The 25,180-nt window shown below is 40.2% G+C and overlaps 1 protein-coding gene across 1 annotated transcript; it reads right to left on the bottom strand.

The window, feature by feature from the left end:
• Positions 1 to 1,392: 1,392 nt before the first annotated feature.
• Positions 1,393 to 24,884, bottom strand: cacna1fa (calcium channel, voltage-dependent, L type, alpha 1F subunit a). Its single transcript, XM_044038813.1, has 47 exons — positions 24,222 to 24,884; positions 23,043 to 23,232; positions 22,766 to 22,871; positions 20,622 to 20,761; positions 20,344 to 20,489; positions 20,101 to 20,253; positions 19,254 to 19,450; positions 19,067 to 19,170; positions 18,818 to 18,960; positions 18,662 to 18,730; positions 18,510 to 18,576; positions 18,381 to 18,407; positions 17,880 to 18,040; positions 17,546 to 17,771; positions 17,239 to 17,446; positions 17,006 to 17,126; positions 16,508 to 16,580; positions 16,324 to 16,387; positions 16,177 to 16,234; positions 15,989 to 16,085; positions 15,676 to 15,805; positions 15,531 to 15,590; positions 15,330 to 15,436; positions 14,230 to 14,317; positions 13,997 to 14,104; positions 13,827 to 13,879; positions 13,567 to 13,713; positions 12,905 to 13,106; positions 12,665 to 12,823; positions 12,465 to 12,575; positions 12,298 to 12,381; positions 11,181 to 11,198; positions 10,947 to 11,075; positions 10,777 to 10,842; positions 10,544 to 10,635; positions 9,994 to 10,153; positions 8,976 to 9,103; positions 8,378 to 8,474; positions 8,185 to 8,287; positions 7,979 to 8,080; positions 7,508 to 7,632; positions 6,464 to 6,801; positions 6,199 to 6,381; positions 4,665 to 5,053; positions 3,790 to 3,902; positions 3,358 to 3,687; positions 1,393 to 2,131 (listed from the first exon to the last, which is right to left on the bottom strand). The coding sequence occupies exons 1-47, from the start codon at positions 24,238 to 24,240 to the stop codon at positions 1,925 to 1,927; spliced, it is 6,198 nt and encodes a 2,065-aa protein (XP_043894748.1). The 5' UTR covers positions 24,241 to 24,884; the 3' UTR covers positions 1,393 to 1,924.
• Positions 24,885 to 25,180: the final 296 nt, after the last annotated feature.

The following is a 25,180-nucleotide window of genomic DNA, read 5'->3' as shown; positions in this document are numbered from 1 at the left end:
CCCTTCATCGTCTGCGTGCACCTGATCCCTGACTGTCTCCCTCACCTGCATGCAATCACTCCCCAATCAAGCCCTGCTTATATTCCCCTCTGTGTCTTGTCTTGCTGCCAGTTTGTTGATGTTCACAGCTCACGTTCCAGCACTCTTCACCACAGCCTTAGTCATAGTCTTTTACATGTATAGATACTTGCCTGCCTTTTTGCACCGAACCTCTGCCTGGAAACTCTGTTTACTGACTGAATCATGTCCAGAATCCTGCCTTTGAGTCCTTTGTTCTGCCTTGCCCTTGTTCTTGACAACAGTAGACTACTGGGGGAATTCCTGTGGTGCACTCACATTCACTCACATTCACTCCCTCACACTCAGGGTACGAATATGACTTGATTACATGTAATTAACCTTGTTCTTTCTCTCCCTAGTTTGTGTCTTTCCTTCCTGTCCTCTCTCTGTAGGTCTTGTAGGTTGCAGGATCCAGATCCAGTTTCGAGGCTAATATTATTATTATTATCATACATATTATCACAATTATTATTATGCTATAATTTAAGTTGATATCAGCATATATTTTTTATCAACAATCTCTGCTGCTGCCTGTATAAATGACATTGCAGTTCTATAAACATGTCATCACTGACTCAGAACTGTCCCGTCTAAACTTATAACTTGCTACAGTTGTTGTGTATCGGCTCCTGGTCTCTTTCTTCTGTCTCTGCCCCATCTCTCTGCCCCTTTTTCCTTTCACCCCAACCAGTCAAGGCAGATAGCTGCACATCTTTAAGTCTAGTTCTGTCAGAGATATCTTCTGTTAAAAGGGAGTTTTTTTTCTCTCCACTGGTATTGTAGTGTTTGCTCACTGTGTGAATTGTTGGGTTTCCCTGTTCTCTACATGGTGTTGTCTATGTACACTTGAGATAATGTATGTTATGATTTGGCCAGTGTGGTCATTCTTCTCTCACCTCTGGTATCAACAAGGCATTTTCTCTCAGGTAAACAGCTGCTCACTGGATATTTTCTCTTCTCTTTACGTCCTGGAGACAGTTTGTGCATAAAAATCTCAGCAGATGAGCAGTTTCTGAAAAACTCCAACAAACACAACATTTGAAGTCACTTAAAGCACCTTTTTTTCCGTCGCTCCGTCTTGTCTTCAGGCAGGTTATCTTGACCATGTCCATCGTTGCCGTGTGACTGGCTGATCAGATATTTGAGTTAACTAGCAGTCAAGCAGGTGTGGCTAATCAGGGGATTGGATGATTTTCAAGCCAATTGTGACATTTTATGAACAGAATGTGTTCAAATGAATCACTACCAACATCTAATAATCTCTTCCTCGGTTCATAATCTACAACCCGAAAACATTTTGGTTACTTTTGGGGCTATTCTGCTCACAATCAATTAGAGAAAACCTGTTTTATTTATACATAATGGATACAACACCTCATTAGACAAAAAGATATATATATATACATTATTTTTTGCTGTGCTTAATATTAGGGGATATTCAGTAAATCATAATAGAATGTTTCTCTCAAATAGCTAATGCAATTGGGCACTCACAGACTCATCATTGTAACAAAGTGTAAAGTTGTTATCGATCTAATAAATATTAGAAGATAATCTGACTTTACAGGCTGGTGCTAGGATTACATCTGAAAAAAAACTACTTGTTTGAAGTGACAATGACAAAAGGTACAAAAGGAAAAAAAATACAATGTGTTACAGTGATGATGGTTTGTCATTTTACAGCAGGCTCTTCTGCAAAACACCGCAGTCATGGTGCTCACGGGAAACCTTGCTGAGTCCTGCCACATGCTGACATGCTCTTAGAATAAGTGCATTTGTGTTTTGGCATTCACAAACAAAAGCACATCATTTCTTTTTCTCCAAACAGGACAAAAACATACAGTTTCTATCTGTTGAGCTGATCTCAGTAAGAAATCACGCAGTTCATCTCGTCGGCGAGGTCCTCCTCAAAGCGAGAGATGGACTGGCTGGCTCCACGTACTATCAGGTCAGTGGCGGCACTCTCTATTTCGTCCAGGCTCATGTGACAGGCGTCAGCAATCTCCTTCTTGGCGAAACTCACAAACTTCGGGTCCCTGGCATAGATACCCAGACCCTCGGAGATCAAGATCTGACATTGGGAAAAAGACAAAAAAAGAGGCAGACAAACACAAATATAAGACACTAATTATGTTGTTCGTGACTCCTGTGCATGAGACGTGCACGTAACATAACAGTTATTTCTGTCAAATAAAGTCTTATATACATTTTCTCTGTTGTATACCATTTCAAAGATCCAATGTGTATGAATTAGTGCCATCTAATGATGAAACTTTACAACAAGTGCATTCCCAAGCATTTCAAGGAACTACAGTGGCCTTTGTGTACCAGAAATAATATACATTTACTTTCACAACTCTCTCTACCACTCCCTCCTTCTTCTTCTTCCTTGTTTACATACTTATACTCAGCAGTGGAAAGTGATGAATTACATTTACTTGCATTACTATAATTGTAAAAATAAGTAATTTTTACTTCAATACTTTTTTTCTACTTTACTATTCACATCCAATACTGAGTAAAGAAATGTTGGCTTGAATTTAGAAAAATTCAGGCCAACATTTCTGGAAACTTTGGCAGTGAATGGTGAGGACAGGTGACTGATGAGGACAGGTAAATGATGAGGACAGGTGAATGAAGGACAGGTGAATGATGAGGACAGGTGAATGAAGCGGACAGGTGAATTGGTGCTAATTATGGTCCTGAGTGAGTGAGAAAGTTGAAGCATTTGTGACCTTTGACCCATTTTGACTGACACGTCATGTGTTTACATATTTTATTTTGTCAGCAATTTAATTTGCAAAGGTTTGCCTTTAATAAAAAATTTTTATGTGAGATTTGTGTCCGCTTGTTCTTTTTGCATGACACAAGAAAGAACCCCAACCTTGTTAAAAAAGTAACTAAGTAACTTACTTTGAGTACATTCTAAACAAACTTGAGTACACTTTTAGACCAGTACTTTAGTAAAACTGTATCAAAATAGTGGTACTTTCAGTACTCTTTCCACCTCTGCTTGTACTCAAAAAATGTCCATTAAGGCTGCTGCAGAAAAATGGTAAGGCAATGCCCTTGCTTAAATTACGTATTAAAAGTTTGTTCAAGGGCTATGAATGCAAAACAATTTTATTTTTATTTACAAAAAACATATATTCAGTTTCTGTCAATTAACTCCCATCTTTAAAATCTGTTAACACAGGATTTAACTGTTTTAAAACAGTGAACCCAAACTGCCGTGAATTACAGTAAAAATGATAAAGTGGATGTTTATATTGTAAGTTGTACATGATGTTGACTCACCGACTCAACCAGACTGTCTGCGCTGCCTTTGTTCACGAAGCCCTGGTTGACTGGTGGCATCCTCATGCTGCTGAAGTTCCTGGCCTGACCCGGGTACCATCCAGGACGGCTTCCCGCAGGGAGGCTGGCAGAGCCGTCGGCCCACAGTGGCTGGCTGGTGCCGGCGGCTTCGTCCACCAGGATCATAGGAGTGTAGATGAGCTTGCCCCTGCGCCCCGAGGGGGCAATTATTCCCGGTACGGGAGTGGTGCCAGCTGCTGCTGTGTGTGTCCAGGAGACGGATGACATGGAGGACACACTGCTGGGCCGAGAGTCCAGGCTGTGCTGCGCCTGACACAAGAAAGTGGTAAGAGCAGGAGAAGAGTGAGGGGAGACTCGATGAGAAGGGTGAAAGAGAAGAATTTGGAGAACGTGTAGGTCCTGGGTTTTTACCTGTAGACGGGATCTGGATGGTGATGAGTTCCCACAGTAGTTTCCTGGGATGGGGACGTCGTCCACACTGCTCTGAGGTCTCAAACACTGGAAGTTGAAGGTAGGTTTACGGCCTGAAACGATAAGCAAGACGGTGTTAGGGAAGTAGGTCAGGATAGGTGAGTTTTTACTTTTCAAGACAAATTGGGGGAGGGCAAAAGTAACCATTAGAACAAAAATCAATATTTCAAGTATGTGCAAGCGGATAAAACACTTCCACCCAAACTACCTGTGCAATTTATTGAATATACCATTTGTGATTATTCCACATTATACTTATCATAATACAACAATCTTTTGCATTGTTTGTAGACATTTTCTGCCTGCTAAAAAGCCACATTCTTAAAACTCTTTGGAACACAAGCTTTCTTAAAGATCCAGTGTGTAACATTTGGGATTTTTATTGGCAGAAGTTGAATTTGTATGAGTGTATAACTGCTTTGAAATAGCAATTCCTTGGTTTTTGCAACCTTAGAATACACCTGTCATACTGTATGTGCATTAATCAAGGGCCTTTCTTTACAGAGGCTGCTATTTTGTGTGGCATTGTCTCTGCAGCAGCCTGAATGGATAAACCAGTCAGAACGTTACTACACAAAAAAAAAGTAAAAACATCACCCGTTCAGGTGTGTGAAGGCCACCGTAGTTTCCTGACACACTTGGGAAAGATAAGGGTGAGCAGAGGGGTCCTCTGTTTGATAGAATCACCATTAGGTGTCACTAATTTTGACACTGGATAATTAAATCTAAAGTAAAACCTGAAGCTGTTGTGAGGGCCATTTATTATTAGTTTAACTTGCAGTTACCAACACATATAACACATATAGGTTTCTCACCTCTGGGTATGGCAGGAAGGAGCCGCCTCCTGACAAACTGTGAGCCGCCGTTTTCATTTGCACTGTAGTCATTCCCAGCGTAACCTCTCACGCTGCTGCCATTATCATTGCAGCCATTCACTGCACTTCCGTTACCGTTGGCGCTGATGACGCTGCCGTTGTAATCACTGTAGCCGCCATAGTCGCTCCCGTTATATCCGTTTGTGGAATAGGGGGTGGGGCTTGTGGCGACACTCCCTCCATTCACGTTTGTGTCACTGTAACCGTTGAAGTCATTCACATCGTAAGTGTCATAAGGTATTTCCCCGATGCTGTTCGCTCTTTCCAAACTCTGTCCATTGTAGCCTGTCTCAGTCGGTACAGGAGAGACAGCTTCTGGATACACGTATCTGCAAATGTCAAGATTCCATCATGAGCTTTTTCACACTTTATAGTGCTTCTATTTATTTTTGCTGCCATTTGCCACAATTATTTTAAATAGATAAAATAGCCATTTCCAATAACTATATGTTTTATGAATCACAGATTCTGTTATTTAATCATTCTTAAAGGCTCAAAGCAACTGAGCTAATTTATGTGGTTACCCAAACCCGGCTAAATGCATATGGGCCCCTGAGCCACTAGGAGGCCCCAAAGATGCATGTTCAGCCTTGTCTGAGGAGAATTAAAATGATGTCCCTTTACTTGTAGCTGTCTCATGTGTTTATTAAATCTCATATACTTAAAAAAAATGTAGGATAATAAATAAAATTATTTGTTTTTTGCCATAATGAGGTTGTTTTTTCATTATAATGAGAAAACATCTCGTTATAATGTGACAGTTTCTCGTTATAACGTAATACTGAGCACCCCACCTTTTTTTGTATGTGTGGCAGCAATACGCTTCTGTACTTTTAGTCTCTTGTAATTCACACAGTCAATCTGGTAAACCTGCCTCTTTGCATTGTATTTTATTGTACTTTTACTGCTTCTTTGCATTCTACTATATTTATGTAGCATATGTTTAAGTTTTTTATCTAGTTAATATTTAGGCTATTTTAAAACTTCTCCTACTAACAGTTAGGCCTTGTTTGTTTACTTTCTGACTAACCTACACTGCTGCTGTAAAGTGCTACTGCATGCTTGAATTTCCCTCGAGGATCAATAAAGTATCTATCTATCTGGACAATACCAGCTGTCAATCACACTGGTGTACACTCACATGTGCCGTGTGATTTATCGTTTCTAAAAAAGGGGAAATAATTTACAAAACTGAGATCATGTACAATTGAAGAAGAGTGTCTGGGACCATAAACTCCTCAGGAAAATGCTATAAATCAAGGGAGAAGCAGGCTAATTTTCACATAGACCTCTATTCATCAGAGGAGTCGCCCCCCTGGTGGCTATTCAATATATTCTTACTGTACTTCCTGGTTGGCCACAACTTGCAAACTGGAAAATTATGTGGTTTTTTTTGCAAAATGTCACACTTTTCCTATTGTAGTCATTTATTACAAACTGCTGCTGTGTTCTCACTGTTGCTCTTGCATCTTACCTGTCGACTGATGCCAGACCCAAAGCATCACCTTCACCAATATACACCTGCTCGGCTGCTCCACTTGTAGCTGCCATCACAGGTTCTTCAGCTGTCAGAGTCTCTGGGGGAGGTGGTGGTGGAGGAGGAGGAGGAGGAGGAGGAGTAGCAGGTACCTCACTGAGGGAGTCCACCCTGTTCACCCTGTTAAAGAGGAAGCTCATTATGACTTTGGACAAACTTAAGTGAATTTGGAGTGAATCATGTAAAGAAGAGAGAAACACACCTGGTGGGCAGGGGCTTGGACCTGACAGGCTGCTTTATGACAACACTTGCAGCTTCCAGTTCTGATCCTGGTCTCTGGTGCTCTTGTCGACCCATGACCTGCTCTGTGATCACGCCCATGTTGAATTTTTTGGGCTCTGGCTCGACGATCACACTCGTCTGTTCCACCAGCATCTCTATGGGTGGCATTGGCGTGCTGGCGGGCGTGGTGGTCACCGAGGTCCCAGGCCCACTGTCGAAAACCTCATCACATGTTTCTGCGCCTTCCTCTTCGTCCAGGTCATTGGCGAGTGCCAGACGCATCTCTGGAGCCAGGTCCTGCAGCGTCCGCAGCCCTTGCTGAGAAAACATATACATACATATACCCCTCAGTGTTAAAGGTGCTATGTGTAAGAATTTTAATGTATTTAGATATAAAATGTTAAACAACAGTAAATAAGTATTCACAAACCACAAACTTTACGTTTCCGGTTTGATGTTTTGGTCTGTTGCTCCTCCCCAAAAGTAACTCCCTCTCTCCCTCTGTGTTTTACACATTGCCAGTGTTTATAAGAATAGTAATTATCTGCTGCTTTACTAAAGCAGACACACTTTCATTATTAATCTTGCTCCTATGCATCAATAAATAGAAAAGGTTCAGTGTTTATATTAAATAAAACAGACAGTGGAACAGTTTGTGTACGTACTGCATGTAAATGAACAAGAACACAGTGTAAGTGCATCTGTGTGGTTCAGTGTTCTTATGGAAACTTTGTCAATTAACTCCATCTAGTGTTATGAATAAGGATAGCCGTTGTTCTAAAAGTCACTGCTGTACATATTTTACATATATTCCTTTTGAAATGTGTTAATCCTTTGCTTGAAAGCTTGAAATCTTGAAATCTCAAGCCATAAGAGTATAAATTTGAAATAAACAACGTGGATGTTTTAAAAGAGATGTACACAAAATCGCACATTTCAAACCATGTAAAAGGTAAATCCATATTCACACTCAATTTCTCAAAGCAGTTTTTTTTGTTTGTCTGAAATCAGTCTTCAAAGTCACCTGGAGAGAAGCCATCTTGTCCTTCCTTTTGGATTTCCTCTCCCTTTCCTTTCGTTTGCGGAACTTTTTGAAATAGTCCTGGATCAAGAAACTGGCGTAAACCTTCCCACATGTCACCTCATCACCTGCAGTGAGAAAAGAGGAATGAAATGACATCATTGTGGTCAGTGATGGAGGCATACGGAAGAGGATTAGGGCCACAGAGGAAAAAAATATTTGAGTTCTGACATTAAACTCAGAATTCTGAGAAGGAGAAACTAAAAATCAATTCTCTTGATAATAAGATTCAAACAAAACATCTTCTGTGCAAGAAATAGTACACTTTTAAGAACTGATCCATTTCCTGTGCTCTTACCTCTTTCACCTCAATAGATATGATTAGAAATACATTTATAGAAGAATTTTTTTTTGCTTTTCTTATCTCTACTTTTCTTCCATTATGGCTGACAGCTTTGTAATTTTCTAAAGTACCTCTAGGGGGAGGAATGACTTCATCGATGAGCTTGGGCTTAGTGTGCTTCCAAAGCTTCTTAATTATCAGCTTTAGCTCTTCATTCTGCTTGTCTATGGCACCTGAGGGGCACAAAGAAATCCTTTAAGAAATACAGCCACCTAATTACACTCAGCAGGATAGTATCACATGTGACAGAGTTTCTGTGTTTGCATGTGCTGGCCACCTTCAGTCTTGATCTTCAGCGAGGTTCGCACCAGAGCAAATAGAGTAGCGTTGAAGGTGACTGTCCCATCACCGTGCAGAGGGACATTCATGGAAACAAGCCTCTGAGAGGACGAGATGAGGCAGACGGAGTGAGATCTGTGCGTCCATGTTCAAGAAACCTTCAGTGAAGTCTGACTTTTGTGTTGACTTACTTTGCAAGCAACACGATGAGGACATAGTTTTCCAAAACCGAGAGGTGGCTGAATCCTTCGCAACATCGTGACGACGTCAATGTGCTTAATACGGCCGCTGCAGGACAAACACAAGCCAGTCATTTACTGAGTGATTCAATTAACTGAGGATCTCTTGGAAACATTGAGAGGAGTAATGAATGTAACTTGATGCACATGCTCTTAAATCAATCAACATCCAGCTACTGAGCACTGCAGTGGCGGGTGCTGGTGTGTGAAAGAGGGGAAACTCATTTCAGGCCCAGTTATTTATACATGGGTGGGAAAAACTCTGCTGTCACCTCTGTGTACGGGGAAAGGGAGGAGTGGACGGATCCAACAAGCAGACAAACTATCAAACTCATGGAGCTGGGAATAAGCCCAAATTATGCAACTACACTTTAGTCCAACCTGCAACTACCAATATTTGTAAATTACAGAAAAACAAGCCCAAAGTCGCTTATAACAAGCGGACTTAGCAACTATGGACTGAGGTACAAGAGGCTCAGCTGTCAAGTATGTTTCTGCAATGCTGTCAATCAAAAACTGGTTCCGCCTTTCAGACAGGAACAAGTCGTACGTGGCTTCTGGATCGTAGTCGGACCAAACTCTCTTGAACTCGTCCAGGTGGTGGGTGCCCAGCACAGTCCAGTCTCGTGTCAGGTATTCAAAGTTGTCCATGATGACAGCGATGAACAAGTTGATAATCTTAGAGAGAAAGAGAGGGACAGAAAGAGAGAGGCCATGAGTTTGGGACTTATAAAGTGTGATTTAGGAGCAGATGTCAAAAAAATACACAAAGACACCTCAAAGTACTCGGTGGGTTTCTGCTAAATGTCAAAGACCATAAACACACGGATGGATGTCAGCAGTACCTAAAAGGAGACTCCATAGATGAAACACATACGGAGAAGAGCTGGAAATGAACCAGGACGCTGTGGTTGTAAATCAGGTTTTAAGGACCAAGAGCTTAGACTGAGAAAATGAATAATGGCTCAGATAAAGGTCCACAGTGGACTTATGGTGAAATTAAATCTGTGTGAGGTGTTTGAGGTTAAAACAAAAGGGGAGGTCATAAATTTAAAGTTCATTTGGGCTTGTCTATGTTGGAATGAAAATTAAAGGATTCTGGGATCTGGGAGTATTTCTCTCATTACACACAAACACACCATGGATATATATTTGACATTAGACCTTGTTCTTATCTCATATTTCTTTTAATCAGTTTAATGTCTTAAAATGGCACTGAGGTCTCAGAACATTTACAGAAATATTTGCACATTCTTAAATGAGGATTTTGTGATTTGGGTATGCTGCCTGGATTAACAAAATCCTTGGCTGTTAAAGAGCCGGGGATTGAAGAAGAGAGGGTAAGCTTTTCAAACTGCTGCAATGCTGCTGTTGTAATGCCATCCTCTCTACTTTCATCTGACTTTGATCCTACCTCACCTCATAAGCTGCAAAACACAAGTGTGAATCAATGATGCCTAAATTGAACGTAGAGTCAAGAGGCTTTATTAACTCGCGTCAAAGTAGGAGAATAGTTTTAACTGCAAATGATCTGAGGATGATTTGTAGCTGTCCTCAGCTGCACTCACCAGGTAAGCACAGAGCATGAAGAAGCTGATGAAGTAGACGTAGGACAAGTTGCTTCCACAGGAGTACTCCTCTCCGGGTTCAATGTCAGCCTCTGGGTCACAGCGTCTTCCAGGCAGAGCTGCCAACATGATCTCCTGCCACTGTTCTCCAGTCGCACACCTTCAAGGAAGACAGAGACAAAGCACTGCTGTCATTTGTCCTCCTTGTAAATCAGTAAATCCTTCATCTTGGTTTTAGATTAATGTATGGCTTTACACAGGTGTGTGAGAATGTGGGAAATGATATACTGCATGTGCAGTAGGTGCCATTTTAATTTTCGCCCCCACATTTACAAATGTCTGTGTACGCCACTGTTCACACATGTACAAGTCAGTGTTTAAATAATACAAGGACATACAAAAAAGGGTGAACTCCTGGTGAGAAATTGCTTCCATTAAAAAAGAATGTGTGGATTTGTGTTGTATATCTGATACATTCAAAAACAAGAGTTCAAAAAACAACCTGGCCACAAGAGTAGCATCTGCCACTTTCCTGAAAAAAACCTCTCACCTGAAAAGCACCAGAACAGCCATGAAGAAAGTCTGGAAGTTGCAGTTTCTGTTGATTTCTGTGTTGTCATCAACAGCTACTCTCCCAAATGTCTACAAGCAGAACAGTGTGTGTGGTGAGAGACAGACAGTTCAACCTGGAGGATAACTTTATTGAACCATGGGCAAACTCTTTGTTTGTCTCATCAGGGTTTAGGTAGTGAAAATGTGCATTTCCAGTCCTGCATCACTCACCTGCATACCAATCACAGCATAAATGAAAAAGATCATGGCGATGAGCAGACCGACATAAGGCAGAGCCTGCAGATGAAAACTGGGATTAAGATACAAGAAACTGAAACCCACCCTTTATTTGGTTTTCTTTTTCAGACTTTTTGTGAATATTTTTTTAGCGCTGCACTGACCTGGAGGGACTTGACAAAAGTCCAGAGAAGCGTTCGAATACCTTCTCCTTTACTGAGCAGTTTGACCAACCTCAGGACTCGGAACAGTCGGAAGAACGTAATGGACACTTTCCCACTTTCTCCTTTACCCTTTACGGAGAATGTGTAGAGACAACAACGGGTTAATAAATACAGTTTTCATGTGTCATGTGTGAAGAATAAAAGAATGAATCCTAAAACACATCTGAGACCCACCTCGCCATGACCTCCTCCCTGGAGTGTCGGGCAATAACAAGTGGACACGGACAAGGAGGAAAGACATTCAAACAAAAATCATTAGGAGACAGAAATTTAAATCCCAACACAATTATTGCTTATTCTGTGAAGTGAATGGCAGTTGAGATTTAGAAATGATGTATTGATCTAAAACTAGTCAAAGAAAGTTCAATGTATTTATTATAACCATAATTCTGGAACAAACTACTAGCCAGTTCTTAATTTCTGGTCGCTAGTTCGATCGCCAGCTCCTTCAATCTGCAAGACACTGAACCACAGACCAGCGTGTGAGAAAATAATCAGTGTGTCTACAAGTGAATTGGTGAAAAGTGTGACTGTGATTGTTGTGTAAAGTTTCTTTTAAGCAGTCACTAAGATTAGGATCACATTTTATACACCATTAATTTAAATGTTTATTTTGCATTACTCTTGAAAAGGTCTGTAACTATTATGAAGTCTTCTTTGACTTGTTATTATTCAAATTTGGAGCTAAATTCATTTATTCTCTTTGACCAAAATAAGACAAGCAAATAACAACTGGAATTTATTAGATGCATGTCAGGGCCAAGCATTTGCACAGGCATTAACTACTGTATGTGCTTATAAATACTGGATAGCAAAATGCCCCTATACTTTTAGTAAAGGTCCAGTGACAGACATTTCAGTGGACTTTGAAGACCTGTGCACTTAAAAAAAAATGATCTTCTGCCAAAAAGAATACAGAATTTGTTCACAACCAGAGAGCGTCAATGTCACCTCAGAGGAAATGAAATGTAGAAATAACATTTGGAACAAATATCAAGAAACACTGTACATCAGTTAAGGGTGTGGATCAGTGGAACAGCTGCACAGATTAATTTAAATCATGTTCTTGCTTTTTTTGAACTTTGAAAAACATCCTCATCAGTATTATTTTACCTGGAGATAAAAAAAATGTTTCCCTGTTTTGATTATAAGGGTTTTCAAGGAAGTCAAGGAACTACAGAGGCCTTTGCAAACTAGAAATGATGTAAACACTTTTCCACTCTCTGTGAAATGTCCTTTTTCTTCCTTTTTGTACATATAACACGCTTATTCCAAGGCCACATTTACTTACACTGAATTCTGAGACTGCGATGTCTAACACGCTCCCCACGACAATCAAAGCGTCAAATGAATTCCACGGGTCGATGAAGTAATGCTGCATAAGCAGGAATAATCAGAGTTAAAGTGAAAAATATACAGTGGCGTCTGTCGGTATTATGAAACGTGCAAAAGCCTCACATGAACCCGCAGAGCCAGCAACTTGATGATCATCTCTATGGTGAAAACCACAGTGAAGATCATGTTGAGGATGTCCATGACGGAGGTAAAATTCTTAGACTGCTCGTAATGCTGAGGGACACAAGTGTAAACAGATGTATTATAATGTTTAAAATACTATATTTACTGTATCTTTTTGAGTGGTCTGTGTGAGGAGGTACCTGAATAGCCAGAGTGAGAGTGTTTCCCAGAATTAGCACAAACATCACATATTCAAACTGGCTGGAGTTGATAATTCTCCAGAATTTGAGCTGTGATGGGTTTTTGGGAATGTAAATCTTTATGGGTTGAGCTTTCAGTGCGTAGTACACACACTGGCGCTGCACGGGGTAAAAGAGGAGTGAACGTTATTCACAACAGGACAATGATACAAATACTCTGTCAAACTAAGTCAAACTAACTTGATTTTTGTTGAGTTCACAGTTTTTAAACTCGGCCTCTCCCTGCTCTCGGAACGTGATGATGACGAAACCCACAAAAATGTTCATCATGAAGAAGGCGATGATGATGATGTAGATGATGAAAAAGATGGAGATTTCTACTCGGTAGTTGTAAATGGGTCCACGGTTTATGGCATTGGCATCCACAGCCCGGTAAAGGAGCCTGTATGTATGTAAATAAAATAAATAAAGGTGAGACAACCATTTCCTGGATAAAAAAAAGCAAAACACACTATTTTTGCACAACTGGGTTTTCCCCTCTGCACTATCTGTACAGTTCTTTAACTTGCAGTGGAATTGCACATATTCTATATGTTTTATAAACTGTATATTTTCGATTTTTTATTTCTTCATTTAATTGTGTACTGTTTACTGTTATAGCTGTATTACATATCAATTTGCTTTTTTGTTGTCCTTGTATATAAATAAGAACAAAATTGTTGTGCAAAGTATAAAATAAGATGTACAAAATTAGAAAGACAAGAATAATAAACAAATAGAAAATTATATTTACATTTAGCCTTTTTAAAAGTGTGCAACATCTGGGCTTTTTTTGCTTCTTTTTTTAAAACCACTTGTATCTTATGCTTTTAAGTAAAAACTTTGCAAACGTTGCGACTTACAGTGGCCAGCCTTCAAACGTCGACACGGTGAATAAAGCCAACATGCCGTTCAGCACATTGTCAAAGTTAAAGTCGCTGTTTTGCCAAATCCTCTCTCTCACCATGGGGTGGTTCATGTCCCCGTCTTTATAGACGACATATGTTCCTCTAAAATCAACACACACACGCACACGTGTTTTAGAACACACACACAGAGCATGTTAAGGGTTTTTAAAGGGTCTTTATGTATATATGTTGAGAAACAATAGAATAAAACTGACTTGCACTCGTCTGGAGTGTGTTTGGCTTCATCTGTGCAGCTGTAGAATCTGCCCTGTAACAAGAAACACAAAAATTAAACCATTAAAAAAAGTTAAAAAATGTCCTTGTGATTTATGTTAATAAAAAAAACACACACAAGAGAGACAAGAAAACCAGCATGAAAATCTACCTTGAAGAGCTGAACTCCAATACACGCAAACATGAACTGAAGGAGCGTTGTGACGATCAGGATGTTACCGATGGTGCGGATCGCCACAAACACACACTGCACCACATTCTGTTGAACATAATGCAGCCGTAAGATAACTTTACACACACTGATCGACCACAGAAATGCCAATAACGTAACTATACGGTGCGATATGCCCACTTTCATATGATGAAAGATAAAAATGAATTCACCTTGAGGCCTTTAGCTCTGTTGATGGCTCGAAGAGGCCTGAGCACACGGAGCACGCGGAGAATCTTCACCACAGAGATTGCACTTGAACTGGGAGCAAAAAGCATTTAGAGAATTTGTAATAATTAATAATAAAGAACCAATGAACTAATAAAAATAAAGTAATAATAATGAACTCTGGCTCGACTTGTCCACCGTGAAAGTAATAGGGAAAACAAATTTGTGCTGTTCTTCTTTCAGCATTTCGGATCTTTATGATCTTTGGTAAAGAACGTTCCTAAACTTTGGAAGACACTATCTTTAGATATCCGTGAAGCCAGCTCACTAGATGTTTTTTAAAAACTATCTTTTTACTCTAGCCTTCTAATAACTCCTTTTCATTCCACTCTGTGTTGTGTTTTATTTGCTGTTTTTTGGTTAATTTTAAAGTTAAAACTGGGTTTAAACCTCTTGACTCGAGCCTTTTATTGTTGTATTTGCATCTTTTTTCTTTTTAAATTCGATTTCCTTTTATTGTGAAACACTTGGAGCGGCAATCCTTGTATGAAAGGTGCTATAAGTTATTATTATTATCCGTCTGTACATTATGCTGTTCATTTATGTGCAATACCATCTGGAGTGCAATGTGTGATCATGTGCAATGTTGGAAGCTTGATAATTATAATGTTAATGTTTTGTTTTTTTACTTAATATGTTTGTGATATGTGTAGCTTATATGTATTGCTTGTGATGTATGCAGCATCACTGAGCCCAAAACAAATAATATCATATTGTATTGTGTCGCATTGTGATGTTTTGTATTGTACTACGATGTCTAAAACAAGAGCAGGTCTCACTGGATAATGTAAAGTGTTCCGTTTTTATGATTGATGAGTGGTTTTATGTAAAAGAAAACAGACAAACATAATTGACAAAGAAAGACATAGTAATAAGACTGAAATTAATGAAATAAATGTTCAAAAGGAGTGGGGAGAAGTTTTGAACTTTTTAAATCTCACCTCTTCTCCATCCCTTATTAGCTAACACATTTAATGAGCTTCATACGTTTGTATAACGCTTTAAGTTCATTATAAGAGTTTGAGTTAGACACAAATCTACTCACTGCAGGAAGAAAGACATTAACGACACACTGACAACCAGCAGGTCGAGGAGGTTGAAGGCGTTTCTACAGAAGGAGCCGGTGTGCAGAAAAGCTCCGTACACTGTCATCTAGACATGAGAGAGGAGGTGAAAGACACTGAGCATTAACATTGTCAAATGACACAGGTTTATGCACATCATCACTCTCCAATGTAACCATCACCTTTAGTACAATCTCCACCGTGAAAACGGATGTGAACACATAATCGGCATAACCGAGCACCTGAGGAAACGAGAAATCAGTATGAGGGCAGGTGAGACGATTGCAAGAGGAGCTACTGATGAAGCTCTGATGTGGTTGTTCTTACAATATTTCTGAATGAGTGGGATTTGATTGGATCCTCAGCAGCCAGGGAAATACTACTGAAGATGATGAAGATGAGGATGAAGTTGGTGAAGTAGGGGTGATGGATGAGGTTGTGGCAGGCAACTCGCAAACTGAGAAATGCAAGGGAATTAAACACACACAATAAGAAAGGTGGTTTTTACATAAGTGGTTTTAAATGAAGACATATTACACATCTAAATGCTAAATTAGTTAGAAGTAAGACTATTATAGATTTTTTGAATATCACTGGGTTGAGTGTGAACGATCAAATCTAGTGTCCATTCTCAAAATACCAGTTTTTCTTTCCAAGAATGAAGAATGAGCTTCCGTCAGGAATCGGCACGATCTTCTCTTTGGGCCCTGAGAAATCTGGCTTTAATGGAGCCACTCCTACAATAAAATACAGAGCAAAAAAAGGTATGCGTGTTAATTTGCATGTCACATGTTCCTCCTGCAGGCTAATGGCGTCCATCACAGTCACCTTCAAGTCCTTCAATGGCTCTCAGCTCCTCATTTTCCTGCCAGTCGTCCTCATCATTCTACAGACAAAAACACACAATCAGCCTTCATTAACTTTGATGACTCAGTAAATAAAAACATTATTATAGCATCAGGAAAACATTATTACCCCTGTGTCTTCATCCTCTTTCTCTTCATCATCGTCCCACTCTTCCTCTTCTTCCTTTTTCTCTCTGGAATAATGAATGTCAGGATTCATTCAGGAGAGTACGATACCATTTTTATGAATTGCTTTGAAATATAAACATTTTATGTAGCGTCTCACTTATTACCACCTTTTGTATCAAACTTACTCCACGTCTTTCTTCCCGCCACCTCCTGCCAAGTTGTCCACAGCGATAGCCAAGAAGACGTTGAGCAGAATGTCTAATCTCAAGAAATGAAGGAGTCATATTTGATCCACTGGGAATCAAAAGACAGAACATAATATCCACATATGTATAACGATGACTCTCACTCTCTTTTTGGTGAATTTCCAAAAGTGTAAAACAACAACAATAAACTGCTTTATTACAGCTGCAATCATAATTTATGACAAATAATCCCTAGTGACTCTTGGCTCACAGGTTTATTGGAAAGCTCTATTTTACTTTGCATGATTTTAGTGTTTTTTCTACTGCTGAGGCCTGATATTTAAGCCTTTGAGAACTCCTTCCTCTTTGCAGCAAGAGAAATCTACAATCAAGTAACCTGAACCTGACTGTAATGTTCGGACCACAGTTTATGGATCATAAAAAAATCAATTTTCAAGCATTGTTGGTTTGTTGACCACTTGCTGAAAAAAAGGATACAGTTGCCACAGACAAAAAGGATGACAAAGTACATGCACACCACCATGTTGGGGAAGATGGGTCCTCCATAGGCCATGATGCCGTCGTACATCACGGCATTCCAGTCCTCTCCAGTGAGAATCTGCAAAGACAGACCGTCAGAGAAGGTTGAGTCACACAGTTGTAATTCATACCACAGTAAATGCTGTACAGTTAGTATTATTGAAAAGTGAAAAGCGTGTGAAACATCACACCTGGAAACAGGTGAGCAGAGCCTGAGGAAACGAATCAAAGGTGCTTCTCTTCATCTGCATCTCATCAAAGTTGAATTTGCCTCCAAACAACTGCATTCCCAGCAAGGCAAAGATGATGAGGAAGAGGAAGAGCAGGAGAAGAAGGGAGAGAATAGCTTTCATAGAGTTAAGTAGTGAGTTGACCAGGTCCGACAAAGCAGCCCAGTGTCTGGAAACAAGAGGAAAGTACAGATAAAAGTTCAGGAAATACACACAAGATGCGTCAGGGCTGGAGTTGATTGCTTTGTGGAGCCCTGTCATTAATTACCGAGTCATTTTAAATATCCTGAGCAGTCGGATGCACCGCAGCACAGAGATGCCGATGGGCGGGATGGCATCCATCTCGACAAGCATAGTCTCCAGGATGCCGCCGCACACCACAAAGCAATCGAAACGGTTGAAAAGCGCCATAAAATAGATCTGCAGACCAAAGGCGTACATCTTCATCAGCATCTCCAGAGTGAACAGCAGCAACAGGATCTTGTTGGCTCGCTCTGCCAGACAAAAAGAGAAGAGGGAGTCATGTTTCCACGGCCCGTAATCTGAGCAAAGGGGGGGAAAATCAGCAAAGGTTAAGTTGAAAAGGAGGTGAGTGCTCCTACCTTGCATTTCTGTGAGCCACTTTGGCTGTCCGTAATGCTCAGAAGCACTGGCCACAGTGTTGAGGAACACCAGCAGGAGAACCAACCAGTAAAAGTTTGTGGTTTTAACAGCAACACGGCAGTTCTTCCTAAAATTGTGATTCAGCTGACACAACTGGTCACTAAACAGAGAGTGGACATGACACTGTGTTAAGAAAGACGTGACTGAGCACATTGACAGTAGCATAAAGGTTTAAAGGTCCAGTGTGTTTGTATAAGTGTACAACGGCTTAAAAGACCTTCTTTCCTTCAGTTTCAGGGGAATTTATCCTTCTATTGTCCTCCACATTGTCAGGTTTAACTACTTAGATATTAGATATTACAAATACTTGGGATTTTTAACTGGGAAAAAAAAACTTATCAGCTTTATGACACCATTATGATACACTTTTACATCAGCTCAACAACAGCACTGATTTTGACTTTTGTCATGTACACAGTTTGTAATATTGAAAATCTTACCAGAAGCTATTAGCCATCATCTTTGCCCTGACAAAACAAGACAGTTGGAGAAAGAGAAATCAGCACAACATGATGCAATTCTCCAGTGTGTTAATCATAAATAAAAACGATTGCTGTTACTTTACTTACATGAGGGATGCACAGAAGCCACTGTCATCGTCGAGGTAAGCTATGTCATCATCTGAGTCTGACTCGGCTGAGACCACAGGAACAAGCACAGTTAGAGAAAAATCCGATCATAATGATGAAGACAATACTAGACAGAGAGAGCTGACGTATACCTCCACCATCCTCACTGTGTTTGTACCAGCCAAACTTCTTCATCATCTTTTTCTTTGCAATCGCAGCACCTTTAATGACAATATTTGGTTTCACAATTAGTGTTGTAAGTGTTGCTTGGACCTGACTGTGTGTACATCCGTGGAAATTTGACTAACGTTTGTTTCCTTCCTCGTCCACATCCTCAGCCTCTATGAGCCAGTCCATGTAGCCAATCATGTCTTCCTCCATCTGTTTGCTCTCCTGCGCCTTCTGCAGCTCGCCACGTGCCACAGCCTTTTCTCTTTCTTTGGAGAACTCTCTGTGTATAAACACAGACACACACAGAAAATCAGGGGATTTGTCTTTTATAAAATAACAAGTGTGACAGGAAATTGAGGTTTGCAGTGCAGTGATTGATCGCTCACCCGCTCAACACACCCAATACAAGATTGATGATGAAAAACGATCCAAAGATGACGAGAGACACAAAGTAAACCCATGGAATTTCAAAACCAATGGCGTCATTCATCTGTATAGAGACACAGAGTGTTGTACTTAAAGTTCAGACTTGACACGTACACTGCAAAGGTCTTGAGCAGCATGTTTGTTTACCCAGTAGAGAACATCTGTCCAGCCCTCCATCGTGATGCACTGGAAAACTGTCAGAATGGCAAAGAAGATGTTGTCAAAGTTTGTGATGCCGCCGTTGGGACCCTCCCACTTGCCCCTGCACTCAGTCCCGTTGTCCACGCAAAAGCGACCGGAACCGGCAAAAGCACAGGGTGAGGGGTCGTCCTCCACTATGAGACCTGGAGCACAGAATAGGAGGTCAAGGAGAAAGCCATAAGCATGAAAACTGTATTAATGTTTTTTAGGATTAGGAGCATTTAGGAGGATACATTGACAGAAATTGAATAAACTACCCATAGGTTCAAAGTTGGCCACTTAATATGTCTCACAACAGCATTTTGTTTAAAATGATGTCAGTGATAATCATACAAAGATGCAATATTAAATACTGCTAGTTCGATCAGTTCCTGCTGGCCCCTGCCTTCAGTGTGTGACGGATCAAACAATGACAACAGTCCTTTTGGAAGCAGCCATTTTGACATGTTTTACCGAGAAAAGCATAGATGATAGAGATCCAATTAACGATGGTAAATGGAACACAGCCATTCAGTCCTTTGATTATTTACGCCTGCAATTCATCTGACGTGACATGTCAATATGGCTGCTGTGAAATAATGTACATTAATTCACATTAATATTTTTGGCTTTCTTAACCTGAGAATAAGCCTTTTATATGTACTTAGGCAAACATGCATGGAAAAGAAGGAAGTGTTTGTTACAATCTGCATTCTCACCGTTATATAATAAAAATAACAAAAATATAACGTTACAAAGTGTTTCAGATATTTCCACACACGGACTGGATCTTAAAGGTTCAGAGAGCACAGACCTGTGGTGGTGAAGTGACACGTCTTGTGCATCCTGCCGATGAAGAGCTCCAAGCCGATGATGGCGTAGATGATGATGACGAACATGACCAACATACCGATGTGGAGAAGGGGCACCATGGCTTTCATGATGGAGTTCAACACAATCTGTAAGCCTGACGAGACAAAACACGCAAACTTTAAAGTGGTGCATATGGGAGGAAGCGTCTGAACGCAGACACTCAACAAACAAACGATAAACGCACTTGGTACACCAGATACAAGTCGAAGTGGTCGCAACACCCTGAACGCTCTGAGCGCTTTGACATCCAGGCCTCCAGGTTTTCCTGCAGCATGATGGGCCTCTCCTGGCTTATGATCTGTCATGGCCTCTGCTATGACACTGAACAACCTGCGTATGCACACACACAACTGCTGCACTTCACCATGAAAGACACAACTGACTAAGTCACGCAAAATAAATTCTATTCTCTATTTGACTTCCTAGTTACATGAAATAAAGAAAACAAGGACTAAACGATACCCGACGATGACGATAATGAAATCGAGCAAGTTCCATCCGCTGCGTATGTAGGCGCTGGGGTGCATGACCAAACCGTAGGCAAGAATTTTAGTGAAGGTCTCGATGGTGAAGATGACGAGGAAGACGTATTCAACTTGTTCCTGTGAAGAAAAGAAATTGTGATGTTGGGATGCAATTAGCAACAACCTTTTTTAAATGTTAGTGTGTCTGAGAGGAATAATGACGGAGGAATATTGAAGGAAATGTCACAGTAAAATAAAGACAGAAACTTTCCAATAACTTTCACAAAAGAGACATTGAGAGTCCATGCATTGCAAATTCTGTCTGCCCCATCTGGCTATTTCCACAGTTGACTGCGTAGAACATACTGGACGACTGCAGGCTTCAGTGCCAGTTCTTGCATGGACTGCAAAGCATCACAGTATAACACTTTCCAGTCCAGTTGGCTGTTGTTTAGGTCAAATAAGAACAAAGGACATGCTATGGAAACCTGCCTGAGGTATTAAGAGGAGGTCAGCGTATGTGTAAACTCAGCACTAAAGAGCACTAAAGGAACCTTGGGCATAAATATGCACATGCTGATAAATACGAGGTGGCTCTTGTGGACCTGGATCATAGTAAGTATGACCTGGCTCTAACATTCAGATCTCCTCTGGGTAAACTGTTGCAAAGCCCCTGACTCCAGACACCAATAAGTGTCATTAATTGTCTTTTTCCTGCTACGTCACATTTGTTGTTATTATGGGATGGTTGCAGTGACACTCTAACCTCTTAACCCAGTGCCTGACACAAGCTTAAGTCTCATCACTAAATCCCTTTTTGGCAGCCGTGAGCGTCTAATTATTACTAACCTACATCAATTCATGCATGATGAGGCTGGATGTAAAATAAGGGTGTAAGAAGAAAACTATATTGATCATTATAACATGATCCAAAACAATGGTATGAAGTGAGTAGGTCTCTGTAAGGAAGTGAATCTTAAACCGTCAGCTTAGCTCCTCTGTGAAATCCAATAAAGGGATCTACTTACATCTATCCTGCTGCAACTCTTTGTGTCTGTGTCCCTGCTACTATAAATTTTAAAGTGTTCATTCATTTTTTTTTGTTATTTTTGTTTGATTTAATAGTCTTGCTATTGAAAGCAGGAAATAAAAGAGGAATAAATGCAGCAAAGGGTCAGACTGAAACCAAGAGTAAGGTCTCACCCTTATTGCGTGGTATGTGTTCTGAGCTAATGCTTCAGCTAAAATCACATCAAATCTGTCCATTCTGATTCCTTTGAGTTTGCGAACTACATCATGACCTTTCAGAGCAATATAATAATGTTAAAAATATTGTTTTTATTAAAAAAAATTGGATATCACATAATTTGCAAAGAAAAATGATCAAAAATGAAAAAAGAAGAAACAGAGCAACATAGGGACAGGGGAAGTGAGATGAGGCAGATGGTTGGTGTTTAAGTCATGTCATGATCCCTGACAGGGTCACATAGCTAAGGTCACAGTGTAACGTTTGCCTTCTAATACCTTTACAATCCAACAGAACACGATTTCTTTCTCAGTTATTGTTGCCACCTTCACCAGTAAACCTGCCTTGGACAGCAGGAATGTAGATATTATAGGAATGCTGTATCTCCAATGATTGAGTATATAAGTATATAAAATTGAGATATGGAACATCTGCAGTCATTTATTTTTTTCAGCTATGTATTTAACATCCATTCACGTCTTTGTGATGGACACTCTGACTGTGATGTTACATAAACAGGATCCTTTAGATAAGTATTTGTTCAGTGTAGGTTAGATTGGATCATTATTCTTGTGGAGTATATAGATTGAGTTTTTACATTCCATAAAACATTTTTTTTTAGCGCTGTACTGTACTCTCTCAGCTGCTTGTTTGGTTTAAATCAGCCTTATTTTAATTCTTGTCCAGAACAAAAGTGCTATATAATAACACATTTCAGTGTATTATTCAGAATCTCAACGTATTGTTTTCTTCTGTTATATCTCAGTGTACCATGGTCTGATATATGTTTACCAAGCCCCTCACAAAACGACAACGACAACAACAACAACAACAACAACCACCAAACACACTACTAAATAAATACTGTATGATATATTTCTCTGATGGAACCTTACCAGTTGGTGATTGGTAGCGTTAGAGTCATCGTCTGGGTATGGCTTGGTTACACCCATGGCTACACAGTTGGCAAAAATGGCAAGTAGAATGAAAATATCAAAGGGCCTGAGAATTAAAGTTAAGGATTTTAAAAAGCCTCAGATGTGCATCTGTACAGGAAAATCCCTGCACAACAGTAACATCAACACCAACAATAACTTATTAACACATTACAGGTTTCACAAGCAGGACTGTGCTTTTAAACATACACTGACACCCCCCACCATGAAAGGATATTTCCACTCCACTAGGGCCAGTGCAGCCATACGGATGGGGTTGCTGAGGGTGAGGCAGCAGAGAGCTCGGGGGGCCCGCAGTGCAGACTTGTTCGCCTGCATCGCCTTCTTGGCCCCCCCACCTCGTTTTCTGGAGGAGCCAGTTGACCCGAGGGTGTCTGACTTGCCTGCATCGCCCCCAGGGGGAGCATCTGTTAAAAAAAAGGACACACAAAATGAAGGAATGAAGCTAATACAGGTGTTACAGTCATGGACATTGGGATTTAAATCTAATGTGGAGAATATATGATAAATCTGGGGTTACAGACATACATAGTGGGTGAGTTATACTGGTGGACACCATTCCTGTCACTAAACACAATTAAAGTGAACCAAAACAAAGAAACTTCTGGTAGGTGTAAAATCTACAACCCCACTTCATATCCAGAGTTCTACAGACGTAGTCTTTGGTGGTTTTGTGGAAAAAACAAGTGTGTAATAAGTAATTTGGGTTGTATTACTAAATAGACACAAAATTATGAACATCTTCGGTAAATAAAAGATACCACAAGATATTAGCGATTTTTATTTAAATATTAAGTCCACATTAAAAAAAAACAAAAACAAAAAAAACCTAAAAACTGGACTTGCATAAAATCCTGGACTTAAAATCATTTCTATGTGCGCACTGCACCGTTAATAGAGAAGGATGTCAATTTTGTTTGGTCACAAATCTCGATGCTTTGTTGACATCAGCACATATTTTATTATCTTACTATAGCTGCAGTGACAGACAGGTATTCTGTCCTGATGGCCCTTATACCAGATGTGACCTACTTCCTTATTGGGAGCAGTGTGGCACTCAGCCCAGGAACACCTGTTGACCACATCCTGCTGAATAATAAGCCTGTGTGTGGGGACACTTTTTATTTCACTCCCGTACAAACTACAGAGGAATGCTCACAATCATGTGTACAGAAGCACATGGATATACACTTATATATATTTACAACACTGAATATGACACAAGGTGCACTTTAATTCAAAGTAAATGCTTTAAACAAACTGCATTATAGATGTTTTGATGTGTTAAACAGCACTGACATATTTTGTAGCAGACAAAATAGGTCTATTTCTATGAGTTATTTTACTATGTGCTACATGAGTGTAAATTTTTGCAGTGCTGCTGTCGATTCCCTACCTTTCTTTGCCCCATCCATGTCCGCAGTTTAACGCCACAAAACAGATCCCACCATCAACTCCTCAGTTAATCTGCGATGCGTGATGGATCACAGATGCAAAACTTTCCAGAGAGAGTTTTTGAAGGAAGCACCACCTGCAGCCTGTCTTCTCTTCATATCCATATGCAGCGTGTCGGTACAGCTCAGAAGAGGCTACAGGGCCATCCTGCTCACCGCCTGCCTGCAGCCTGCAAATCCAATTAAAGCTGCTTTCTGTTAATTTCTCACTCCAGTAAATGTAAACTGTAATATATTCTATTTTTTTCCTTCTTAATCTATGAAGGCACATAAAGGCTAGAAATATTACGACAAACGTGTCCCCATATCCTCGGTGGTCAGTCGTCAGGATTAGGCACGCTGAGCCGTTTAAAAGGATGACAGTGGAAATCTGTCAAGGGGAAGGTGGAGGAAGAGCTCAGAGAAACTCTGTGGCTCACTGGGACTTTGTTGAAGAGTTAACGTTATACAGGAAGAAGAATATTAAGAAGTGAATGTCAGGGTGGAGATGACAGGATGGTTTATTACAGCAGGTTGGCGGAACTTGTTTTAGGACTCTAAACAGAAACAGCAGGGTGCAGTTCCAGGACAAAGGCTACACGGGGGCGCACTTTCACAGCAAATAGAAAGACATGGGCCCAGATCCAATGTCTCCCCTTAAATCCTGAACCCTCACATACTTTGATGATCTTACCTGCAAAGTTTGAGAGTCTTAGAAAAAACGTCATGCTCCATATCTTGACAATACCAAAATACCATTTTTTAACTGTTTATTTTAATTTCTGTCGACTTAAAGAGTGGATGATTATGTAAAAACAATTACTTATTCAATTACCTTTTCAGACAAATTGCTTCTGATTACTCTCTGGGATTTTTGGTCCCTCTAGAAAAGGTGTTGACTTGTGAAAAATGGCCATAGTCT

The sequence above is a fragment of the Solea senegalensis genome, linkage group LG11 (genome assembly GCF_019176455.1).
Source record: "Solea senegalensis isolate Sse05_10M linkage group LG11, IFAPA_SoseM_1, whole genome shotgun sequence".
NCBI classification, from domain to species: domain Eukaryota; kingdom Metazoa; phylum Chordata; class Actinopteri; order Pleuronectiformes; family Soleidae; genus Solea; species Solea senegalensis.
The sequence above is the reverse complement of the archived record's forward strand: the minus strand, read 5'-3'. Positions and strand labels throughout refer to the sequence as shown.

Coding starts and splice junctions, on each gene's coding strand:
- cacna1fa (XM_044038813.1), bottom strand. Junction 14,318..15,329: donor TTAATGTCTTTCTTCCTGCA/GTGAGTAGATTT, acceptor TTTTGCTCCCAG/TTCAAGTGCAATCTCTGTGG. Junction 12,576..12,664: donor CTCTCACTCTGGCTATTCAG/GTACCTCCTCAC, acceptor TGTGTCCCTCAG/CATTACGAGCAGTCTAAGAA.